Source organism: Oxyura jamaicensis, chromosome 15 (genome assembly GCF_011077185.1).
Source record: "Oxyura jamaicensis isolate SHBP4307 breed ruddy duck chromosome 15, BPBGC_Ojam_1.0, whole genome shotgun sequence".
In the NCBI taxonomy this organism is placed as follows: domain Eukaryota; kingdom Metazoa; phylum Chordata; class Aves; order Anseriformes; family Anatidae; genus Oxyura; species Oxyura jamaicensis.
Window position 1 is genome coordinate 10326945 of NC_048907.1, and position 22600 is coordinate 10349544.

The window sequence follows — 22600 nt, forward strand, 5'->3', positions numbered from 1 at the left end:
TCCAGGGGCGTTGTGTGATCTGGAGAAACCAGCAAATGGTCCGGAGTTCCTCCAAATTTTATCTGCTTGTATGAAATCCTGGCAGTAAGTGCCACGTGACCCACAGCTGTGCACGACAGGCTGTGCCCTTTGCATCTCTCAGTTGCAGTTCCTGCAGCTCCTGTTACTCCACGGCAGCAAGAAGTTCTGCCCAGGGTTGCTTTAGCCAGTCGCTGCTGTGGCACACGTTCGAGACCAAGGTCTCGTGTGTTTTCATGCATAGGCTGGAGCTGGTTTGGGCCCGAACAGCATATGGCGTGCAGCATTGCTCACAAAATGGCCCCTTCTGCGTTGCGGCTGCCTCTGCAATGACAGACAGGGAATTCTGGAAGGGGCTGACAGAACCTCGGAGCCTCCCTCTGCAGGGCAAACTTTGGGGTGAGGGGACAACCACAGCCTTAGAGGAAGGAGCTGTGTGACTGTGACGGATCTTGGCCGTTACTGCTTGAGGCCCTGTTGGACGCTGTGGTAAGTTCTGTGCTTCCAAGAATGAGACACTGATTCATCTGTGGTCAGTGTGTTTTTTAAATGATGCCACTAAACAGTGCCTCTGGTTTCTCCTGACCACGTGCGGCTGTCGCAAGGCTCCTTTCCTCAGGGTACCCCTGCGCTGCCTGGCTCCTCCAGGCGCTGGGTTCAGCGCTGCCTGAGCTGGATGTGCAGTGAGAATCCTGTTGTCCCAGCATGATGGCCTAGCTCACGTGAGTGGTGGTGTTCCAGTAGTTCCCTGCAGCCCTGACAGCAGCACGGATCACCAGCCCTGGCTGTCTGGAGGCCTACAGAAGTTTTACAGCCTGTTAGATCCTCAGCTGCTCGTCTCTGCCACCTCCTCTAAAACTAGTTCAGATCAGCCTGTGCTGTGCTTGCTGCCCAGGTTCCCAGCACAGACCTGTTCTGGGATCGAGTCTGGCTGTGTGTTCCCCGTGGACACCAGGAATGGGGCTGTGCCGGAGAGGCTGTAGGACTGTGGTGTTTGTGCTCGGTGCGGGTGGATTAGTTCCCAGTATGGGTGCATGGGGACAGGGTCGGGCTGGAGCTGGGCACGAGGTGGAGCAGTGTGGCTGAGCTTTGTGGCAGCACCGGGCTGTGATTAATGCTCAATGCTCTGCTTGGGTGGAATCTGGGGAGCTGGGGGCCGCCATAGACCCATGCAGCTTGTGCCATGCCCTGCTGTTAACTCAGAGCAGTCCCTGCCAGGTTTCTCCTTGCAGGGGAAGGAGGGAGGGGAGGTGGTGGGTTCAGATGGCAGCCGACTGGGAGGCAGAGATTAATGAAGTGTTGAGCTCTTAATGGGGAACATGCTCTGTTGATTTGGGTTTCCCTCCCCACCCATCCCACTCTTTTCATTCTGTGGCACAGTTTTTTTGAGCAGCTTGAGAAAGGAAGTGATTTCAGACTGGAGGTGACCTCATCCGTCTCCAGCTCTGAGGTGGAGCGGCGTTTGGAGCTCCGACCACAGCTTACATCGCTCTTTGAACATTGCAGACGAGAGACTGAGTGTCTGGGGAGAGCCCGGTGCTTCCCGCTCAGCGGAGGGCTCTTGGCATGGAGGGGTAGGATCTCACGTCCCACAGCGTGCCAGCCCCCAGCCCCTCCTCTCCCGAGGACCTCTCCCTGTGAGGTCCTGGCATCTCACCCCAGTTGCCAGGATTTAGGGCTGCTTGGCACTGTGAGCTGCCCTGCTGCTGGGCGAGGGGGTGTAGCTGCGTGCTGGGCTGTGGGCTGGGTGCGAGTGTGCTGGGAGGGGGGATGGCTGTGGGGCGTTCCTTCTTTCTGGAAGGAAACAAAGACAGCACAGAGTCCAAAGACAGTTGGACAAGAGGCCCAGCTAGAAACACCATGTATCAGAGCAGTTCCTGGTGAAGAGCTAGGCTCTGTCCTACAGAGCACAGGGTGGGGGGAGCCAGTGGAGCGGTCACCACCAGGTCCCAGGTCGTGCTGGGGAGCTCAGGAGAGCACAGGCAGCCACTGCGTGCAGAAGCTACTGGAGGATTCTCCTTCCTGACACAGTAAAGGGCCCTTCTTCCTCCTGCCCTGACGTCTGCTCCTCTGAGACAGCCAGGATTTTCTCTTGCACAGTTGGAGCCTAAAGTCCTTGGACTGTGCTGGTGTCCAGCGAGGCCAGCTCCACCCCGGCTGCTGGAGCTGCCCTGCCAAGCGCAGCTCTGGGCTGCAGCAAGTGACCGTGTGCTCCAGGAACAGCAGCCTCCAAGCGCCGTCTCGCAAGTCATGCGGGGGAGTCCAGCCGCTTCCCCTTAAGCCTAGTTGTCTTCTGGCTCAAACTCAGCTGAAGAGATGCTGGGCTGTGGCAGACTGCGGCTGGGAAAATAAAAACAGTCTTATGCCTCTGTGGCTGCAGAGGAAACTCCCTGTGGCTGGGTAGGGGGTTAAGTTCACTGGAGGAATTTGCTTTTCTCTTGGCTTCATCCCAGGTGGTATCAAGACTCCTTGCTGGAGATAAATTCCCTCCCACTGTTGCTGAACAGAGAGAATTTAACCCTCCTTGGGATCCACCAAGAGACTTCCCCCTCCTCTCCTGCCCCGCTTGCACTGGGTGGGAGCGGGGGCTGGAAGCAGGTCCTGCTGTGTCACCGTGAGCATGGCAGCTCACCGTCCTGTTTTCCTCCTTCCTGCTTGAGACCGGTCTCGGTGCCCGTGCACAATGGAGCAGTGAAGGTGCATGGACAAGCAGGGATTTTGCTTTAAAACGCCCCCTTTGTGCCCTCTGCTCAGCATGCACAGCTCTGCATGTGACAGGGCAGTGCGGTGGCAGGTGAGCGTGGCCAGCCGGGTGACAGAGGAGCTCTGCGCACCTGTGACAAGGCCTTTGGGTCAGCGGAGCTCCGAGGGAGGCTTGTGCTGCTGTGGTGATGGAGGCCCTGCAGTGCTGGCGCTCGCTGCCTGGCTGGGCTCAGGCCCTTGGCACCCCCCTGCCATCCGCGCCTCCTGTGAGCGAGCCCCAGCAGCGGGCAGAAAGCGGCCATCGAGCCGAGCCCTGCCAGCTGCCCGTGTCAGGAGGGCACAATAAAGACGGTGTGTCCGGGCGGCAGCCTGGGCTGGGCTCGTGTGTCAGGAACAAAGGGGCTTTTGTAGCAGGCGCTGCCGGCAGCGGGAGGTTTGTCGGCTCTGGAGCTGCGGCTCTAACGCAGGGCTCTGCGCCCAGCCTCCCCGGCTGGGGGCTAACGGCCGCCTGGTGGCACGGCCCCGCGCTCTTCCTTTGCTCTAGGTGGCCTGAGCAGCAGGTCGAGGGGGGCTCTGCCCGCTGGGCTGAGGAGCTGCAGGAGGCAGGACTGCCGGCCTCTCCAGTGGTGTTCAGCAGCCAAGCTGCTCCGTGCCACGCCTGGGGCCCTGCAGGCTGCTGCACGTGGACCTGAGGCCTGCTCCTGGGGTCGTCTCCCCTGGCTGCCCTCCCGTCACTGCCTGCAGCTTCGGTGCCGCACTGGCACGGAGCTCGGCACGGCCGTGGCTGCAGCAGGCACTCAGCAGGGTGTTGAGAGCTGCCTGTCTGCAGCACAGCGCGGTCGGCGGCTGGTACGCGAAACCACAAGTGGGCTGAGAAGCTGGTGAGGGGCTTGAGGCAGCAGGACAAGGTCATGGGGGGAAGGATCCCCTCCGAGAAGCTGAGCTGGATGCTCTGGGGATTTGATTCTGGGTTGTTTTTTTCTAGCGGTATCACAGTGCGCTGCTGCTGCCCGTGGTGCTCATGCTGTGGCCTGGTGTTTCGTGCTTCCCGACTGAGGAGCGCTCTTCTCCAGCAAAGCGCTGTGCTGCTGGCTCCAAGCGAGACTGAAGATTTCATTGAGAAGGAGAGGAAAGCTTAGCGCGTGCTCTGCCGTGATTGCCAGTCCGCTGCAGACACCGGCACCTCCAAAGGGAGGAATGGCTGAGAGGAATCACAGGGCCTGGGAGGGCAGGCTGAGAGGAGCACGAGGTCTGTTCTGGCTCCAGAAAGCACTGTGTGCTCAGAGAGGAAGCAGTAACCACAGGAAAAGGGTAGTTACTGAGCCTAATTTGCCAAGAATTAAGCAATCTGTTTCCAAGCATGAGATCTGTTGAGCAAGAGAAGTGGTTTTCTCTTCTGAAGCAGGTGGAAACGGTAAAATGAGGAGGCAGAGTCCTCCCGCAGCTCAGCTGCCAGACAGGGCCGATGCTTCCCTGCACGCAGTTTTTCTCCCTTCCCTCCTACTGATTCTGTTTTCAGAAGCAGCCCCAACACCCCTGTGCCACACGCTGCTGGTTTTATCACCACGGTCTGCTCTGCGCTCTTGTGCTGGCTGGGACTGCTGCAGCCACCACGGGCAGGTCTTGCCCCTTCGTGGGGCAGGTGGATGCCTGCCTGGCCCGAGTGCACGTGACAACGAATACATGAGAAAGGAGCCTGGATAAAGATCGCTCTGCACAGTGCGAACCCTGCAGGACCCTGATACACAAGGAGAGAGCTATTGGCTTTGGGATCCTGGTTCATCAGTGGCAGATTCTTTTGGGCTTTGTAGGGGGCAGACCAGGAGATGTGGGAACAGCTCGGGCAGCCCCTCCTCTGCTGCAGGACGCTGAGTGGTTCATGCAGTTCTGCTGGCTGCTGGGAGCAAGTCCTGTGCCCGCAGGGAGGTGGCCTGTGGGTGGGAGGATGGCAGAGCTTGAGAGCAAAACCAAACTGGGAGGGCTGCCGTGCCTCCCAGGTGTGCCTTGGCACAGGGATGTGTGAGGTCGCTTTGGGGAGACGGACAGACAGACAGACAGACAGACAGACAGACTGGCTGCTCAGTCCCCGTCCGCTCAGGAGAGCGATGGCTCTCTGGAGTCCGTTGCAGCTGCTCCTGCGAGCCCGCACGTAAGTGGGAACAGATGGCGTCATCTCAGCGGTCGGCAGGAATCTCGCACGGCTGCACAACCCCGAACGAAGTCGGGCCGGGCTGAGGCAGAGCGAGGCTCCCGCGCTGACGGGACGCGCTGGCTCGCGGCTCCCCGCGGGGGTGTTCCCACCGCCGTGGTGCTGAGCTGCCCTCCCTGCAGTGCTTCCCCTAGCAGCCTCAGGCAGGGTGCTCGGCTGGGTACCACAGAGCCACCCGGAGCGTGTCAGGCTTGGTGCATCATCCAAACGGGCATCCCGCCTGTGAGCTTCAGGCCTTGCATCACCTGCGTGACGGCAGGACGTGGGCTCTTGTATCCAGCACCATCTCTGCTAAGATTCAGGCAGAGGGCCTTCTGCTCTGTCACTGCAAGCTCAGGCTAACTCCTCACGTTTTCCATAGTGGTCAGCATCTCTGGTAAGGAGAGGCAATGCTCAGAAGTCCCTGACTACTACTCTTAAGGCTGAAAGAAACTCTCCTTAAATTCTCTTTGACAGACAACACGGTTTGATTTAGATTTTCAGTGACTCGAAATTTTCTGCCATCTCCACAACGTTTAACAAGGCGTCAACCTCCAGTCATGCCGCAGGGCAGAGCAGCGGTGATTTGTGCAGCAGAGGTGCCTCCAAGCTTAGTGTCTGCTGGAACAAGTTGATGGGGAAGAAGTGGACAGCAGGTGTTGGACAGCATCTCCTTGTTCCTGTTTTGATTATTCTGATGGCATCGTCCCGAGCTGCGGCCTGGTAGGGTGCAGGGACCTGCTGGGGGCAGCGGGTGGCCGTGCAGCTGTGGGTGGCAGCCAGGGAAGGGAACAATCCTGTTCCCCAGCCTTTGTGCGTTGGCTGGAGCTGAGCAAGCCTTGGGCTGTCAATCTGACTGTCCTTAAAGCGTGGACCTAGCACAGCCGTTGCTGCTTTGCAGCCCTTACCTTTTCTTCTTCTCTCGTGCAGCCAGCTGCCTCTCTGTCTGTGCATCTCTGTGACGGGGGATCTGTGGGGAAGCTGTGGAACCCAGCAGGACGGCTCTCTGTTGTCCTCTGTCAGGCAGAGGCGTTATGTCTGTGCATCTCTGCGGGTCCTGGCGATGCTTTAGCAAACACCAGGGCTTCAGGGACCGGCACTGCCTCCCAGGGAGCTGCTTGGTGGCAGGGCAGGACAGGCGTCCTGTGTGCTCAGTCAGCATCTCTGTCGATGCTTTGAGAGAGTGCTGAGAGCGAGCTGTGTTGGTTTACCCAGGTGTCTGGTTCCTCCGGCTCTTCTTCAGCTTTTTGTTTCCTGCTGTCGTGTGCTACGATGCTTTCCTGAGAGCATCTCGCAGCCCTGCTGACAAACAGGGGTGCCTCTCAGTCCCTGCCCTAGAGGAGTGTTCTGCACCACGGCTCGTAAAGCGAGGTGTGCTGCAACCCCGGCGTGGCTCATTGCTTATTCCTGCTGATGGGCTTATTGCTTCCAGTCGCCAACACCATCACACTTACTTTAATCACAGCCGTTTTCCGTGTCACTCAGGGAGACGGAGCAGGGTGCAGGTGTGGGAGGGAAAGCCGCGTTTGCCAGACTGAAAAGGACAAATGCTTCTGCGATGAAATACTCCAACTGTTGCGCAGTTCGCTCTAGTTGTTTATATTGAACCAAAAGAAACATCCAGGGGAGGAAGGGAGCAGAATTTCCCTCTGACTAATGCTGCTGGATCATACAGGGCTGTGGGGAAATTGCCAGGCAGAGAAACCATCAGGAGGAAAAGGAAATGGAAAGGGAATCTAATTATCCATCTGCGAACACAAGTGTTAGTCCTGACACACGGCCCAGCCCAGGGCAGGCTGATGGGGGCTGCCAGGGCCGTGCAGCCCAGATATGTGGCAGGGCTGGGAAATGGGGAGTCCTGGGGGTCCCATCTGGGATGGCCGGCGGCCAAGCGCCTGTTGCAGGGAGCCAGGTGAGCCCACGCAACTGCCTTCTCCGGGGCAGTGCCCCATGCCAGGCTCCAAGGGCCGAGCTCTGCAGCTGGGTACGACCGTGTCATGTCCTGGTAGAGCGTGGGCAGAGCTGCGCAGGTGTACAGGGAGGAGGGTGAGTGCCTGGCAGCCTCCCAGAAGGCTCCTTTCACTCAGGTGGGCTGGTGGTGCGAGCCCGAGGGTGAGGGAAGGAAGGTGGAGGGCCCCGTGCGCGCTCACTGCCATGGCAGAGGGGCACAATTACCGCAGGGTGGCTGCGCGGGACAGCAGGGGGAGGGGGGGAGACTGGAGCCAGGGAGTCAGGAGGCTGGGGGAAGGCCCACAGGAGCCCCCGTGGGAAGGAGGAGGTGCTCTCCCTCCTCTCCGTGGCACACAGCAAGCAGTCTGTCTGCCCTCGAAGGCTGCAGGCTGCGGTGCTTTTTGGGGGTGGTTGCTCTCACAGGCTGGGGCTGGCTTTCCTCTTGCTGGGTGCCTTCCACGATTGAAGGTTACTTTCAAGCACTGCCTTTTTTCCCTTAACTAATGCAATGGAATTAAAAATGACCTGGTGAGCTAAGAGTGGGCTCCTTCTCCTCTCTTGTGGGCATCAGCTACTCCTAAAGTTATGTTAATTGTAGCTGGGAGACCCAGACAGGGGTTGGGAACTGGCCCAAGATAGTTGGCTTGTGTTCTCCCGATGCTGTTTTGGGAGCCTGCAGGGAAGACAGCGTGTTCAAGACCTCCTTGAAGAGCTGGGAGTATCCCTGAGGTGGGCATACTGGGGATGAACCAGGAGCATCCCTGCCTGGGTCCCTTTTCCAGCATTGTTTGTCCCCTGCCTGGTCCTGCTCGGCGTGCCATGCTGCCCCAGCCTGGACTGCCTGCCCTGCTGATGCCCTCGGGCTGGTCCCGCTGGGCAGGGAGGAGTGTCTCATGATGCTCTTGGGCTGTGACATCCTCTCTGGTGCAGGATTCAGCCTCTTTGGTAGGCAGGCCTGATCCCACATCCCTTAATCACATGAGCAGACGTCTGTTTCAGTGTCACTACTCTGTGAGTAAGGATGGCAGGACTGGGACCGCTGCCTACAGGTTGAAAGTAGACCTTCCGTAGGGTCCTCTCCCTAACCTTTTCCTGTTCAAGTACGTAAATGTGCATCACCAGATGGACAACTTGAGAGCTGGAGAAGCAGTGCCTTTCCATTTCAGAGGATATGTCACCTTTGTTTTCCACCCTTTCTCTCCAGAGAGCTCCCAGCCCAGCCAACGTCCGTGCCCTGGGACGATGTGTACCTGTTTTTCTCCCAGGCGTTCTTGTTCCTGGCTTTCCAGGGCTGGCGGGGCTCTGTGCTGCCTCTCGCTGTTTTTCTCAGCTGTGGCTTTGAGGTGAGAGGGAGGGAATCCATTTCAGCCTGATTCATGGCTGGAGCAGGGTAGTGCTGAGGGACTGCTGCAGCCCTTCCTGCACCGCCTGGTTTCTCCTGAACAGCCCGGCTTTGGAAATCCCCGTCCTTTGCTACGGTTTGGAAAGCGCTCACAGCTGGAGGTACTGCTGCCAGGGACCCTACATGAGGCAGGGCAACAAGGGCTGCGAGTCTGCTCCACAAATTGATCTCTGCCCAGCCCTGGTCAGGGGCAGCCGCTGTGGGAGCTCCGTGTCCCTGCTGGCTGCGACACGGCGGGCAGCCAGTCCCCACCAGAGCTGCTTTCTGCTGGCCGGCTTCTCCCTCGCGTGGATCGTGTCGGTACCGCACCAGGGAGGCTCTGCCTGCAAGTGGCTTCTCCTCTGCTCCTCCTGAGAGGATGGTGACGGAGCGTTCATGGAAAAGTTCCAGCCAGAGACCGTGTCTGTCCAATCCTTCCATTTTACAGCTCATCCTAAATGAAGAACAGAGGAGCTGGCTGTGACAAGAGCTGTCAGCTTGCTCCAGAGTTTAAAGAAGTGGGAGGGAATTTATGGTCCCCGGTCCTTTTTCAGAGCTGGAAGTGGAGGCACCTGGTGAGTCCCAGTGCCGCCTGGGAAGCCTGAGGTGTTTCAGGTGGGAGCAGGGAGCGCAAATACCATTAAAATGCAATTTAAGAGATTTCTGGAGGGATTATGTGGAAAAACAGCAGTGATCCTTCAGCGGAAATTAAAACTTGACCTGTGGAGTAGGTAAAAGAAAACACAGGAGATTTTGTTGCTGTGCTGATGGTGCTCACGGCCCCATATGTGCAGGGGAATAATCCTGTGTTTTGGGATTTCGGCAGAGCTCTGCTCGTCTGGCTTCTTGCTTTTTCCAGAGCATCAAAGAAGCGTGACCAAAGTGCCAGGGCTCTGACGCTTCCACTGACAACTTACTTAGAGCCCCGCTTACAAGTTCAAGGTTTAATTAATCATCACAGTTTAGATCAGCCAGGTGTTTTCTCCTGGGTCAGGTCAGCAGGAGCCTCAGGGTGAGTGTGCTGCTCTGCTGGTGCTGGAGCAGCAGGGACTAAGCCTTGTGACGCCTACGAGATTCCCCTGCCCACAGTCAGCCCCGATTTTCCACGCAGTGGGAGAGGAGAGGCAGGAACCGAGCTGGGAGCTTGCAGTGGGGGCTGCCGGGGGAAAGGCGTGCGGGGCCCTGGTTGCTGTCCCTGGAGCCCAGCCAGGACAGTGTAAATTTAGCCAAGGACAGAATTTCCTCTCCCTGCCCCCATCTCTGATCCTTGCTATTCTCTCCTTGCCCATCCTCACGTCGCTGCTCCTTGCTTGTCACATTTGCAGCTGCCCCCACCCGCAGCACGGAGCTCTGTGTAGCCGAGCTCTGCCCATCCCTGCCAGGCCCCCAGTGCTGCGTGTTCTGGGGCGGGCATCCCGCTGCCACCCCGTTGGGGTGCTGGGTGCCCTGTGTGTGCCCGCAGGCAGTGCCCCCAGCGCGCTGCGGCTCCTTGCTCCCCGGCCGGGTGCGCGCTGGGGGTGTGCAGCGTGAGGGCTTGCTGCCCTGCAGGGCTGATGCGCTGCTGTCGGGGAGATTTTCTATTCTCCGGCCAGGGGTAAATTGTGCCTTCTGTGAGTTTAGACCTAAAGGCATGAATTAATGTTTTCTCTCCTCTTCTCAGAGACCGTCGTCAGCCCTGCAGGCTAGAAATCTCCTTTAACAAAGGGAAAAGTAGGACATGGCTCCCTCAGCACTGGTGTGCAGCCACAGCTCTTCCCACACGCTGCGTCCCCTGCCCAGGGCAGCTCCCGGGCTGCAGCCACCCCGAGCCAAAGGAGAAACCTCGCAGAGAGCTGGGCACGTGCCTTGGCTCTGCCCTGGCCCCCTTGCTGGCAGGCACCTGCTCAACACAGCAGCAACTGTGAGAGGTCAGGCTGTGCCTGATGGCACTGGTTGGGGACTTATATTTTTTTATTGTTGTGGCATGACAAAGAAGGGCTGGTCTGTGAGGTGGGGCCGGCTTGGTGCACCCCGCAGCTGTGTTTCCCTTGCTGCTGGTGGCAGAATACACTTGGGTTTTGCTCTAGATTTTGAAAGGGTGAAGATGTGTGGTGCCCTGCTGAGCTCCACCACGCGCAGCGTGTGAGATGTCCTCTGTGCTGTTTCTCTCTCTCAAGGATGTTGTACGTCAGGTTTCTTGTTGGAGGAGCAGGTCAGAGCTCATACTGGGCACTTCCAGGGCCTGTGTGGAAAGGGAGGGGGGAAATGAGAAAGGGCAAAGGCAAAATAAGGTTTGGCCTGGACATCTCTGAAGGTTTGCGCATGGACCAACCTGAGCCAATGACTGGGTGTGCCCTGCAGCCTGTGTGGCACCAGCCTGTCCTTGGCTCATCACTTCTGCTTTGGTGACTCTGGGAGGAAGAGGAGCCAAGATGAGCATCTCCAAGAGGGGCAGAGGAGGCCGAGCTGGGACCCATCAGCCCTCCTTCAGCGTTTTGGAAGCCGTGGCGCTGGCCATGCAGTGCTCTCTGTAGCCAAGACCTTCCCTTCTGGGTTTCTTTTCCCGATCTGCTCTCTGCATTCCCAGGCGTGGCCTCCTGGCTGGAATTCCTCCCTGGCGGCCAGTCCCCAGAGCCGTGTGCGATGTGAGAGCTCAAGGCGCTCAGGAGACAGAAGCTCCTTGTTCCTGGCTGCACCGTCAGCACGGTTCCTGGGGCCATGACCAACACTGTGGTTTTGTCGCCACCAAATCACTGTTGACTTCATCCGTGATCCCAGCTCAGAAGAATGCTCCCATTGGGTGCAGCGGGCCCATGAGGACACGGCGTGCCTCCCTGTGCCCAGGCAGATGCTTGTGGTTGGTGGCCGTGTGGCCTGCGGCCTTCAGACAAGGGTTTTTCAAGCCATGGGGATTCGTGGAGGTTGGAGAGGGTTTGGTTGTAGCTATGTGGTTTATGGGGTGGAAGGACTGGTGGAACCTCGGTGTTATGGCAAGTAAGTCTGGCTGTGTTTCTCGTGTACCCCAAGGCGTTGCTCTCGCTGCCTGGTACAGACAGCGTGATACCTTCAGCACTCCTCAGCCCGGCACAAGCTGCAGACTGTGGTGGTGGAGTCCTCCAGTCAGAGAAGCAGGAATCAGATATTTCCCTCTTGGAGGGGAAAAAAAAAGTGTGGTGAGCATGGCCTGACCTACTGGTGGGCTGGGAGGACACTGTCCGTGTTATCTACCCCCTGAAAATGGACACGACCACAAAGCAGTGGAAGAGCTGCCTTATGGGGGCAAGGAAAATGCCTTGTTCTGGGAAGTGGCAACTCTTGCCGCTCCTGGATCTCAGTCCAGACCTGCTTGGCCACTACACCCAGAAATGACTGGGAACAAACCCCAGTGAGCAGAACTTATGGATGCTGCTGGTAGGGCAAGGTCGTTTGGAAAAGGGCTTTGTGCATGTGATATGACAGCTGCCACGGGAGGGAGTTTTCCTTCTCTGGGAATGTTTCCCAGTTCTCCCTCTTATGTTTCTCAGCCTCCACAACCTCATGCCTGCAACTTCTCACCTTCCCTCAGCTTGCAGGGTGGTAGCAAAGGTAAAACATCATTCTTCTTTTTCTGTGTCCCATCTGCCCCCAGTACAGTGTGTGCAGAAGCCCAGCTTCTGAGACCTGTCTACTCTCGCAGCTGCTCCCAGGCTCCAGGCCGCTGGAGATCTCGCAGTAACCCTGTACCTTGCGGCTCGATCTCCTGTCGGCCGCGTGGGGTGTGCCGCTGGGGCCCTGGGTTGCAGCCTGAGGCTTAGCAGGGCAGCCCCACTGATTCCGTGCTCTCTACAGTTGCTGCTGGAAACCTGCGGCTCCCAGAAGAGCAGCGGGAGCTGGGGCTGGGAGAGAGGCAGGAGCGTAGCAGGGAGCCAGCATCCTTCCCGGGTTGTGGCCAGGAAGCTGCTCAGGAACCCGTGTGTCAAGTTGCAGGTTCCTCCGGCACCACCAGTGTTGCCATCTCGTGTGGCTCTACTGTAAGTGCCATGATATTAACCCCCAGTTTCTGGGATCGTGTGATTATATGAGATTATGCGTTTGTTTCAAATAAATTCATGTTCAGTTTCTATGGCTGCAAGGAAAAGCTGAAGTGTAGGTCTCGTGTGGGTTCAGATCCTCAACTTGAAGCTTAAGTGATTTTTCTGTGAGTGCTAAGCCGTTACTAGGCTGGATCCTTGTGCCTAACAAATGCACAGATACTTCTTTTTCTGAATTTTCCCCAAAGCTGGAACAGTTGCTGTAAGGTGCAGAACACACCAGCTGCCTGTTACACGGAGATTCAGAGGTGAAGCTCCAATAGCGCCCGGACTGCACAATAGGGAGGGACCGGCTCTGCGTGGAGGGGGACCCACGTCCACCAGGACTGGGGCCTGGGGGCTGTGTTTGGAGCCAGCTTTTGGGGAGTTTTCTGGACCCCTTAGTGTTCCACACGCACAGCCAGAAGCAGCACATTTTTGCCAAGAGCAGTTTCCTTGCAGCAAACCTTTATCTTGACTGTATCAGGACATCCAAGAAACCCTCCAGCTGACCCGAGGAGTCAGACTCGGAGCTGGGACAGCGGCCGCTAGGTGCAAAACTTCTCTGCGGGACGCTGGCAGAGCGAGAGATGTTGCCTCTGGCCGGCAGCCGTGGTGGCTTTTGTCCTGTCCTCGCTGGCAGGCTCCTCCCGCGGCACGGGCGGAGGCAGGAAATCCCGGGCAGCTGCCGTGGGAGCTCGCTTGCCTCTTCTCTCCTCTCCTCTGCTTGCCTCTGCTCCTCGCCTCGCGGGCCGCCGAGGCGAGCTGAGCCAGCCCTGCGTGTGTGTGCATGCGTGGGCGGGGGGGCTGCCGCATGGATTTAGCGAAGGCTGGGAGGGAACACATGGGCTGGGTTGTTTTTTTCTTGGCCTGCGGTGGCTGTCCGTCCTGCCGGCCGCGGTTATGGATTCGATCATTATCCAGGAGCGGTTAGTGGAGAGGCTGCTTTCCCCCCGGACGCAGGCACAGCGAAGCCACCCGGCCAAGCTGAAGGTACGGGGATGTATTTATAGCGCCCTGCGAGCCAGGGAGCAGCGGGGACAGGCGGGGGGAGGATGGTGCCCGAGCAGACGTGTGCGGCACAAGATGAGCCCTGTGAGGAGCAGAGGAGCGGAAGGAAGCTGGTGAGGGGGAGACTGCCGGGGACTGAAGGACCCTGCGGGCAATTCGGGGAGGGGAGCAGCCGCGGGCGCAGGGCGGAGGAGCGGGCTGGACAGCTGGGAGATGCGTGCCATATTTCTGGGCGGTTATCTCACGCAGCGATTCCCTGCTCTGAATGGCGTGCGTGTGCCTGGGGGGGCTCAGGGCACGAGCTAGTACTGTGCGTGTGCCCCAAAGCAGCCCGGTTTGTGCTGTGTTAGAGCTGTGCTTTGCCAGCCGGTTTTCTTCCTGCTGCACCGAGCGCTGCTGGGCCGGTGGTTTTGCTAACGCTCCGTACTCGGCCCCGGGCCTGAGGACGCAGATGTACGTGGGGGATCCCCTGGGGGCTGTTTGTGTCATGAATTTATGCAGCTTTCTGTTAATGAAAGGATGCAAAGGTCTGCCCCTCCTCTGGGAATGGGCCCTGCTGGTTTGTGCAGATGCGGATGTGGCGGCCGTGCCTGGCCGGAGGGGAAAGGCTGGAGGAAGGGCGGCTGGGAGAGAGCTGGGCGGCTTGTGCTGTAACGGGCACAGAGCCCTGCAGCAGGGAACTGCAGCCCCCCGGACTGCTGCGGCTGGCAGCGTGGTGGCATCATGCTCTGTAGGTGCAGAGGAAGGGTCTGAACAGCATATTTGGGGCCTTGTGGTGGCGGCAGGTTCATCAGGACCCCAGCACAAGCTTCACCATCTCTGGGGTTTGCTCCAGAGACAGGGGCTGTTCTTCAGATGTTCTGTAATCCTATGGCGTTTAACTTCAGCACTGAATGCACTCCGCAGGCCTCATTTATCCCCAGGATAAGTGGCAAAGTCACGTGAGATCTGGATTGCTTTGAACAGCTCATCCACAGGGCAGGTGAGGAAAGAATCGGGAGCGATGGAGTCCTTGCTGCCCACCTGCCTTTCTCCGTGGCAGTACAGACAGCCCCCGCGTACCTCGGTCACGGGGATCTGTAGCCCAGACAGGGACAGGACCTGAACCCAGCAGTGCTTTGTTCCTTGGCTTGCCCTCACTGTGTGCCAGGGAGCCTCGGCGGGGTGGTGGAGGATGTGAGGACGCGGCATGTCGCTGTGATATTCAGTGAACCATGGTACGTGTGCTGAGGGAGGGCGCAGACGGTGTTTTGCTTGGCTTGGGAAGCTTTGGTTTGTAGCAGGGCCCCAGAGGTCAGCCACGGTTTTGGTGGCTGCTGCCGCGGTGCGCGGGGCACGTTCCCAGACACGGGACGCCAGCGGGAACAAAGGCAGCACGAGGAGGGGTGCTGGGGAGAGGGGCTCCATGGAGCAGAGCGCTGCTGGTGCTGCTGGCTGGGCTGCGTCCCGACAGCTGGGGCTGGCGAGGGAGGCACAGCTCCGTGCCCAGCTGTCCTGGCCCCTGTCAGCCTGAGGGGAGCTGCTCCTGGGGGTCAGGAGCATGCGGAGGGCGCTGTGATGCCTCTAGGAGGCCCCTCGGTCAAAGTCCCTCATCTAATTAATGGATTTTAGCTTTTCACGATGCAGAAAGCCACCTGCCTCCTTCCACCAGCCCTCCCATCCCCCTTTGTCCCCTTCGGGGCTCTGCATCCTGAGCACGGTTGCTCTGCAGCCAGCAGCCACGCTGCGCACCAACCAAGGTGGTGAGTGGTGTAGAGCCTCGAGGAAGCAGGCACCAGGCTCAGGAGGGGACCTGGGCTCCTTACACGCCACATCGATCTCGGCACTAGCGAAGGTGGCTGTAACCTAGGTGAGTGTGCCTGTCACAAGTGCCCGACGGCCAGCGTGGGAGCACACACTGCGTGTCTCAAAGCTGGGGAAGAACCACGGCACCGGCTGGCTGCGGTGCTGGGGCCGAGCTGCTGTTCCCGAGAGTTGGGCTGTTACAGGAGGCGATCAGCCCACTGCTGGCCCTGCCTTTCCCTTCACGGACACGCTGCCACCGGGTCTCCACAACGCGTCTGTGGCTGGTGAGAGGGAGGCATGGCCAGGGACGGGGCTCTTCCCCTCGCATCTCTGGCTGCCTCCCACTGCGGGAGGGAAGCCCTTCCCTTGACCTCGTGCTCAGCACCGCTCTGTCTTACTGCGAGGGAAATGACCGCGTGAGCCATGGGAAAAGGGCAGCATCCTGCACCAGCTGGGATTTGCTCGCTTCTTGCAGACTGTCCTGACTCCGCTGAGCTACAAGTAGCAAGGGAAGTAGCAAGACCTACAACAAATCCCCATTTCCTTGGTTGGGCTGAACAGAAACAAGAGATCAGGTTCAGCCAGTTGCACTTGGCTGAAGTAAGCAGGGTTGCACCAGAGCTCAGCTTCCCGGTATCTCCGTTGTCAGCCTTTAGTCATCAGGCTTAAAAAGCAGAGAAACAGCAACACACCCCCAGCCTCAGCCACGGTTTTACTGTGTGTGCCTGTTGCTGTTTGGCACGTCAAGTCACTGCAGAGAGCAGGTAGTCGCTGCCTTTCCGAAGTCTGATAAAAGTTGGTGCAGGTCTCTTTCCTGCTCCTGAAGCAAAGCTGGGCTGCACGAGAAGCACACGGGGCAGGACGCCGCACAGCTGTGCCGCCCGCTGACCCGCACGCTGCGAGGCACGGGCTGGTACTTGTGCACCTTGGTTGTACTTGTGCTTGTGTTTCACCAGGAACCAGAGCAGCCAGGAAGGGGGCTGTTTGTCTTGTTTTCTTGATCTTGCTGTTAACACATTTCTCACCCTGCCTCGTGTCTTCCCTTTGCAGAGCCTTTTGGGTGGCCGTGCCGTGTCTCAGCGCAGATGTTGCTTTCCTGCAGCTTTCCATCCTGGGGCCTCGCTGCTTGCTGCTCACTGCACTGCAGCTTTGGGATGCTGGTGCTTTTTAGCTCAGCCCTTAGAGCTGTCAGGAGAGTGTTTGGGGCTCTCTCTAATTCTGTTATTTCATTTGTGCTGTTCCTTCCTGCCCTTCTGGACTGTGGAGTGGTGAAGCAACATTGCCACTTTAGCTTGGGGGTGAGGTGAAGTCCAGAGCCCGCAGTCCCTCTGTCAGGGCTGAAGTGACCGAGTCTGAGACCCAAACCAAAGGTGAATTTCTAGAAGGCAGTGACGGTGCCCGTCCCGCCTGAGTGCAACATGGGAAGAGGTGAGAGGCAGCACTGCCCTGAGCTCGACACACAGGGCAGTGACTTGTGTGTGTGCCCAGGAATGGAGCCAGTTAACCCTGGGAACAGAGACCTTCCCCACCGTGCCTGGAGAACCAGTGCCAGAGAGCCGCAGGGGGGCCGGCTTGACGGAGTGTGACCGGGGGGGAGCCAGGGCTGGTTCTGAGGCGTAGATTTGCCTGTGATGTGAATCCCAGGGGTGTATTTATTCTAAGTGATGTTGAAATGCAGACTCTGTGATGTCTTTAGCTCAGGTGTTTGGGTCTAGCTTGGAAAGAGTATAAGAAGGGAGGTGTTTGCCAGGGTCTGTGCCCACCCTTCAGCTTCGATGGGCGCTGGGGAGGCGAACGTGCTGCTGCGGGGGGAGCGGGCTGCAAAGCCCCAGGGGTGCTCAGCTGGAGCTGGCTGGCCGGAGCCGTGCAGCCCACAGCTACCTGCAGCCACCCGGGCTGTGATCAGGGGACTGTGTGCTGAGCCCAGTGTGGGGAGTAGCCGGAGCCGGCCTGTGAACCCCACAGATGAGCCGTGTCCACCTTTGGGGTGCACCCCGGGACGCGGCGCGGGCTGTGTTTGGTGGCTGCAGGATGCGTGCTGCGTGCTTGGGAAATGGCGCTGGACGGGCCACTCTCTGCACGTGCAGTGCACTTGTACGGGGCCCACAACGAGCCCCGGTGTGGCTGTGGCTTTTTTGTGGTAGGAGAGTGCTGAGTGACAGGAAGCGGGGTCTGGCCGTTGGTGGGGCAGTGAGTAATCCTCTAGTAATGCCGTGTGCAGTACTGGCACCAAACGCACCCCTTCTGTGCAAAGGTACTGCGCATCTTCCCCCATCCTGTGCATCTTCCCCCATGCCGTGCTCCTTGAACTTTCATCTCTTCAGAAATACCACCGGAGATTGTGCAGGATTTCCTCTTACTCAGCCAGGAGTGGCTGTGACACAGCAAGAAATAATAATCCCCTCCCAGGTCACGCAGAAGCCAAGCCAGCGTGCCTTCATCGGGATGTGGCTCAGGACACCTCGAGCCCCTTGCTAATTACCCGGAGCCCTCCGCTGCGTGCTGCACGCCTCTGCTGGGAGAGGCGCACGAGCGGCTCTGAAAGACCTGGGGAGCGGTGACTGTGCAGAAGAAGAAAAGAATTCTGAGATTTGTTTGTCAGCAGCAGCCCCAGATCTGCTCTGTGGTGGGGAGGCAGGCTGGGCCTGGTCCCACGTGCGGGCAAGAGCAGCTGAGCCAAACGGCGCTTGCACGGAGGTGGCTCTCGGTGGCACCAGGCACCTGCAGGAAGGGCAGGAGTCTCCGAGCCTAGTCCCTGAGTCCCACACTGCTGCTGGGGCAGGGACCCGTCCTTCCTCCACCCCTTGTCTCTGCCTCGGGGCTTTTCGAGTCCTTTGAATCCATCTCTGTGTTGCTTTGTGATGCTCAAGCAGGAGTGGTGGCACACCCTGACCTTCTCCTGCCCGCCTCTGCCCTGCAGGACCATGAGAAGCAGTACGTGGGCTTTGCCACTCTGCCCAACCAGGTCCACAGGAAATCCGTGAAGAAAGGTTTCGACTTCACCCTGATGGTTGCAGGTGAGGCTGCCGTGGACGCAGGAGGCTGGGCCACATGGTGGGTGCATGGAGGGGGCCGGCCCTGACCGCCCGTAGCCCTCTCAAGTGAGCACTGAGCTTCTCCATCAGAGCGGTTGGGTGGGTGGTGAAGGCAGGGCCAGCCAGGAGCTGAAGGAGAAGAAGGGAAGGGAGGATGGATTTATACAAGGATTGAGATTTCTTGCAGCAAAAGGCCTCCCACTGCTGGATAAACGTAATGCCCATAAACAGCTCCAGACAGCTCATATCTCTCACTTCCTCTGGCTCAGGATTCAAAGCCTTGTTCAGTTTCATTTGTAAGTCAATTAGTGGCTCATGTTGTTTGCCTTTCCCTCCTCCCCTTTGCACTCTGTCAATTAGGAGAGTCGGGTCTGGGCAAATCCACGCTGGTGAACAGCCTGTTCCTGACGGATCTCTACAAAGACAGAAAGCTCCTCAATGCGGAGGGTAAGCTGGGGCAAAGGGGGTCAAGTGGGTTTTTGTGGCCCCCGTCCTAAGGACCAGTACTTTGGCTTCTTGCTTCAGCAGCAACTACAGCTTGGCTGGATCCCAGCCCTGGTTTTTGTTGCTCTGCTCTCCTTTGCTGGCGGCAGGGGCACTAGGATCCAAGCGGGAAGGGTCTGGCTGTAGGGTTCTTCTGCCCTATGAAGGGAAGATGAGGCTGCAGAGCAGCACTAATCCTTTGGGTTGAGAGGTTGAGATTTGTCTTTCATTCTTGGGTGCTGGTGTGTGGTAGGGGTTCCCTTTCCCAAGTGACTGGACATGAACAGCTGGGCTACAAGCAGCTTGGAAGTTTGTGTGCCTGCTCAGAGGTCTGTCTGCCTGCTGCTGCTCTCCCTCACCACCCCTCCCTTGAGGCTCCTTAGAGGATGATCAAGGTCTTTTGAAACCCATGTTACTCCCTGTGCTGAGCGATAAGGGGGGAGCATCTTGTCATGGGTGTGAGTTGGGATCCCCACCGCTAATGGCTGCCCTTAACTCTTCTCTTCCTGTTCAAAGAGAGAATCAACCAGACAGTGGAGATTGTCAAGCATACGGTGGACATTGAGGAGAAGGGCGTCAAGCTGAAGCTGACCATCGTGGACACACCAGGCTTTGGAGATGCTGTTAACAACACTGAGTGGTGAGCAGGCCAGCGCTGCCTTCCTCCTCGTCCCTGGCCACATCTGTTTTCTGTGGCCGCTTCACAGGAAGGGGTTTGGCAGTGGGGACGGGATGCTGCTGCATCATAGTCCCTAGGAGACAGGGTCCTGTTACACACGTGATTTGGCTTTGATTGAGTTCTCCTTCCCAGCTGGAAGCCCATCACTGACTACATCGACCAGCAGTTTGAACAGTATTTCCGTGATGAGAGCGGCCTGAACAGGAAGAACATCCAGGACAACCGAGTGCACTGCTGCCTCTACTTCATCTCGCCCTTTGGGCACGGGTGAGACACCCTGCTCTGGGGATGGGGTATGACTCAAGCTTGGGGGGAAGACCCTTGTGCCCCCGGCTTGCCTCATAGTGTGTTGTACGGTGTCCAGGCTGTTGACACAGGTGAAGAGCCATCCAGCTGCTCCCCTTGTTGAGTGCCCCCCAGCCTTCCTCCTCACTGACATGACAGACTGCCCGTGATCAGGCAGAGCTGATCTCCCTCAGGCCTGTGGCCTGTTTTTGAAATCAGGAGAAGTAGTGCCACGCAAACTTGTATCTTCCTATCTACTTAAGCCTGACTGATGGGTGGGAAAGGGAGTTTTAAGCTGTCTTCAGTCCCTGCCAGACCTTGCTGGCTTGTGTCCCAGCCTAGCCTGGAGCAGCCGTGCTGGCTCCCTGCAACATGGGGCAGCCAGGAGGAGGTCTGTGGCCATGGCCTGGGCAATATTTGTTCTGTAAGGTGAATGCTCGGCCTGTGTCTGCATGACGGGTTTCAGCATCTAAAATCTGGGACGGCTTTCCTGAAGATGCAGCCCTGGCTGAGACCTGCCCCAGACCCTTGTGACAGTGCTGTCCTTTTCCCTTCTTGCTGGGGCTGATGGGTGAAGTGTGAGAAGCTGGAGGGGGAGCTGCCTGTTGTGTCCTTGCTAACCTTGCTAACCACGTCTCTCCTCATCCCTGCTGCAGGCTGAGGCCTGTGGATGTCGAGTTCATGAAGGCTCTGCATGAGAAGGTCAACATCGTGCCTCTCATTGCCAAAGCTGACTGCCTGATCCCATCTGAGATCCGGAAGCTAAAAGAGAGGGTGAGATGCTGTTTCTCTACAGGGGCATACCTGAAATGGTGGCAGGGACATGCTGAGGAAGGAGAAAAGCAGTATACCTGCAAAAAAAATGGTGTGTGAGCGTATATATTTATAGTGTCTGCGTGTGTGTGTGTATACACATATATATAGTACCTGCAGATCTAATTGCAGCAGTGCTACGTGATACCCTTGAGAAGGGACGTGGTGTCTGCAGAGAAGCCAACTCTACAGGAAACACGGCAGTACAAACAGGGAATAAACTCAGCATTTCTGTGGTGTTCAGTGCTGTTTTTTTTTTTCTTCTTGTCTTGCATGGACGCAGATCCGGGAAGAGATTGACAAATTTGGCATTAAAGTATACCAGTTTCCTGAGTGTGACTCTGACGAAGATGAGGAGTTCAAGCAGCAAGATAGAGAGCTGAAGGTAAGGAATCAGTTCAGCAAGGGACTGCAGAATCTGGCTCTTGGGTACACTGGTTGCTCTGGAACAAGCCAGAGCTGCCCTATGTGTGCCAAAGTCCTGTGCTGTGCTGCAGGAGGCAACCTGTATTGGTTCATGGGGTAGGTGGACTGGAGAAGAGTGCTGATGTCCTTGGGGGTGCCACAAAGTGTGGCATAAAGACACGGGACTTCAGGTGTCCTACCAGGCAGTGTCAGTCTTTCCTTGCTCTACCCCAGGCTGTGTGTTTAAATGGAGGCTGGGTTTTATGACACTCGTAAGCACTCATTTCTGAGCGAAGCCTTCAGCAACAAAGAACAGTTTGTGGGTGAGGAGGCCTTATCCCCACTCTGATACATCAGTTGTGTGGGGGACACAGCAGGATCACCCAGGCCTGTCTGGAGGCTGCAGCAGCCCAGGATGACCCTTTCCTAAGCTGAGCCCACTGTGTGTGTGTGTGCAGTATGGCCTTGTTTCTCCTGCCAGATAAAAGCAATGGGCTCTGAGCAGAGAGGAGCACAGCTTGTACTTCCTTGCCTGGATGAGCTCTTGACCTCAATTGTCCCGCTTGTTTGTGTCCCAGCCTCTCTGCTTTGACTTCCTTCTAGTGTTTCCCCTCCAAAAAGAGATGCAGGCACCTGCAGAGACGCAGTGTTCCTCAGGACAGCTGAGAACGTCAGGCTGGGAATCGAGCTGCCTTCAGATCCCAGTGCCTGAGGCTTTTCTCTGTAATTGTGTTGTGCTGTCTCATGCTGTGGGATGCGTGGATATCCCTGTGCCTTTCCTATCAGTGCCTTCATCCTCCTGTTCTGCTCTGCCTGAGCTCAGCCCTCGGAGGAGGGATGTGTGGGCAGCCACAGGCTCAGCGATGCCTCTCATTCCAGGAGAGTGCTCCCTTTGCTGTCATCGGCAGTAACACAGTGGTGGAGGCAAAAGGCCAGCGAGTCCGTGGAAGGCTGTACCCGTGGGGCATTGTGGAAGGTAAGCACAGTGCCTGTGGTCCTGGCACTGAGCACGGGGCAGGGAGGGACGGGCAAGGACAGAGATGGGCACGTACAGCAGGGACTGCAGTGGGGAGTTCACCTCTGCGCAGCCTTGACCAACTGTTGACCAACTGCACGACCTTTGGCACATGGCAGGGAACAAGGTAGTGTAGGGAGAGGTGCTGGGAGCTGCTGGGTCTGTTACTACATGCAGAGCAATCACCCTGCCTCTGAAGCCATGGTGCGTTGTGCAACACACGGCCAGGGAGGAGCCTGAATGTGGTGCCACTGCTGTGGGGATGGAGCTGAGTCTGTGAAGGCTCTTTCAAGATGTGAGAGCTGGAGGGGGCGGGAGGGCAGGAGGCTGTGCTTGCCACACAGTGTGTTTGTCCCTAAACTTCTCCCCTTCTAAAGGGAGAAATTTCATAGGTAGAAAAACCCTGGAATGGCTTTTGCTGCTGTTGCTGCCTCCCCCGTGCTGGCACATTGCTTTAGATCTTGCAGCTTTCAATCCCCAAATCCTCTGTGTGCACTTGTGGGTTGGTGTCAGCTGCTTGGGCTGCCCAGCTGCTGGCTCTTCTCTCTTGCTGTCTCCTTGAGTGGGCTGTACCTGTCAGAGTGTTGGTAACTGGCAGTGAGATCAGCTTTGGGAGGCCCTGGGCTTCACACAGCCCTGCGGAGAGAGAAATGGAGATTACCACAGCAAGTACACAGCTCCCAAACACGTTTCTCCCCAGACTCCCCCAGGGCTGCCTGGGGCCTGGCTCCCCATGGTAACAGCAGCTTTTTCAGCTCTCCAGTCTATGGCCTGCTAATGGCTCTGCTCCTCAGGGGCTGATTCAAGATCCCTGGTGGAAA

At 57.8% G+C, this 22600-nt stretch overlaps 1 protein-coding gene across 6 annotated transcripts in view; it reads left to right on the top strand.

Moving 5' to 3' along the window:
- Positions 1-22600, top strand: part of SEPTIN5 (septin 5) — a 42558-nt gene that overhangs the window by 14597 nt on the left and 5361 nt on the right. The window contains exons 1-8 of one of the 6 annotated variants that reach the window (XM_035340494.1): positions 8684-8815; positions 17985-18081; positions 18460-18546; positions 19099-19222; positions 19394-19528; positions 20203-20320; positions 20643-20744; positions 21644-21740. In XM_035340494.1, the coding sequence (XP_035196385.1) occupies positions 8699-8815; positions 17985-18081; positions 18460-18546; positions 19099-19222; positions 19394-19528; positions 20203-20320; positions 20643-20744; positions 21644-21740 (877 nt within the window). In that variant the 5' untranslated portion in view covers positions 8684-8698. The other 5 variants (XM_035340493.1, XM_035340496.1, XM_035340497.1 and 2 more) reach the window with 5 other exon arrangements.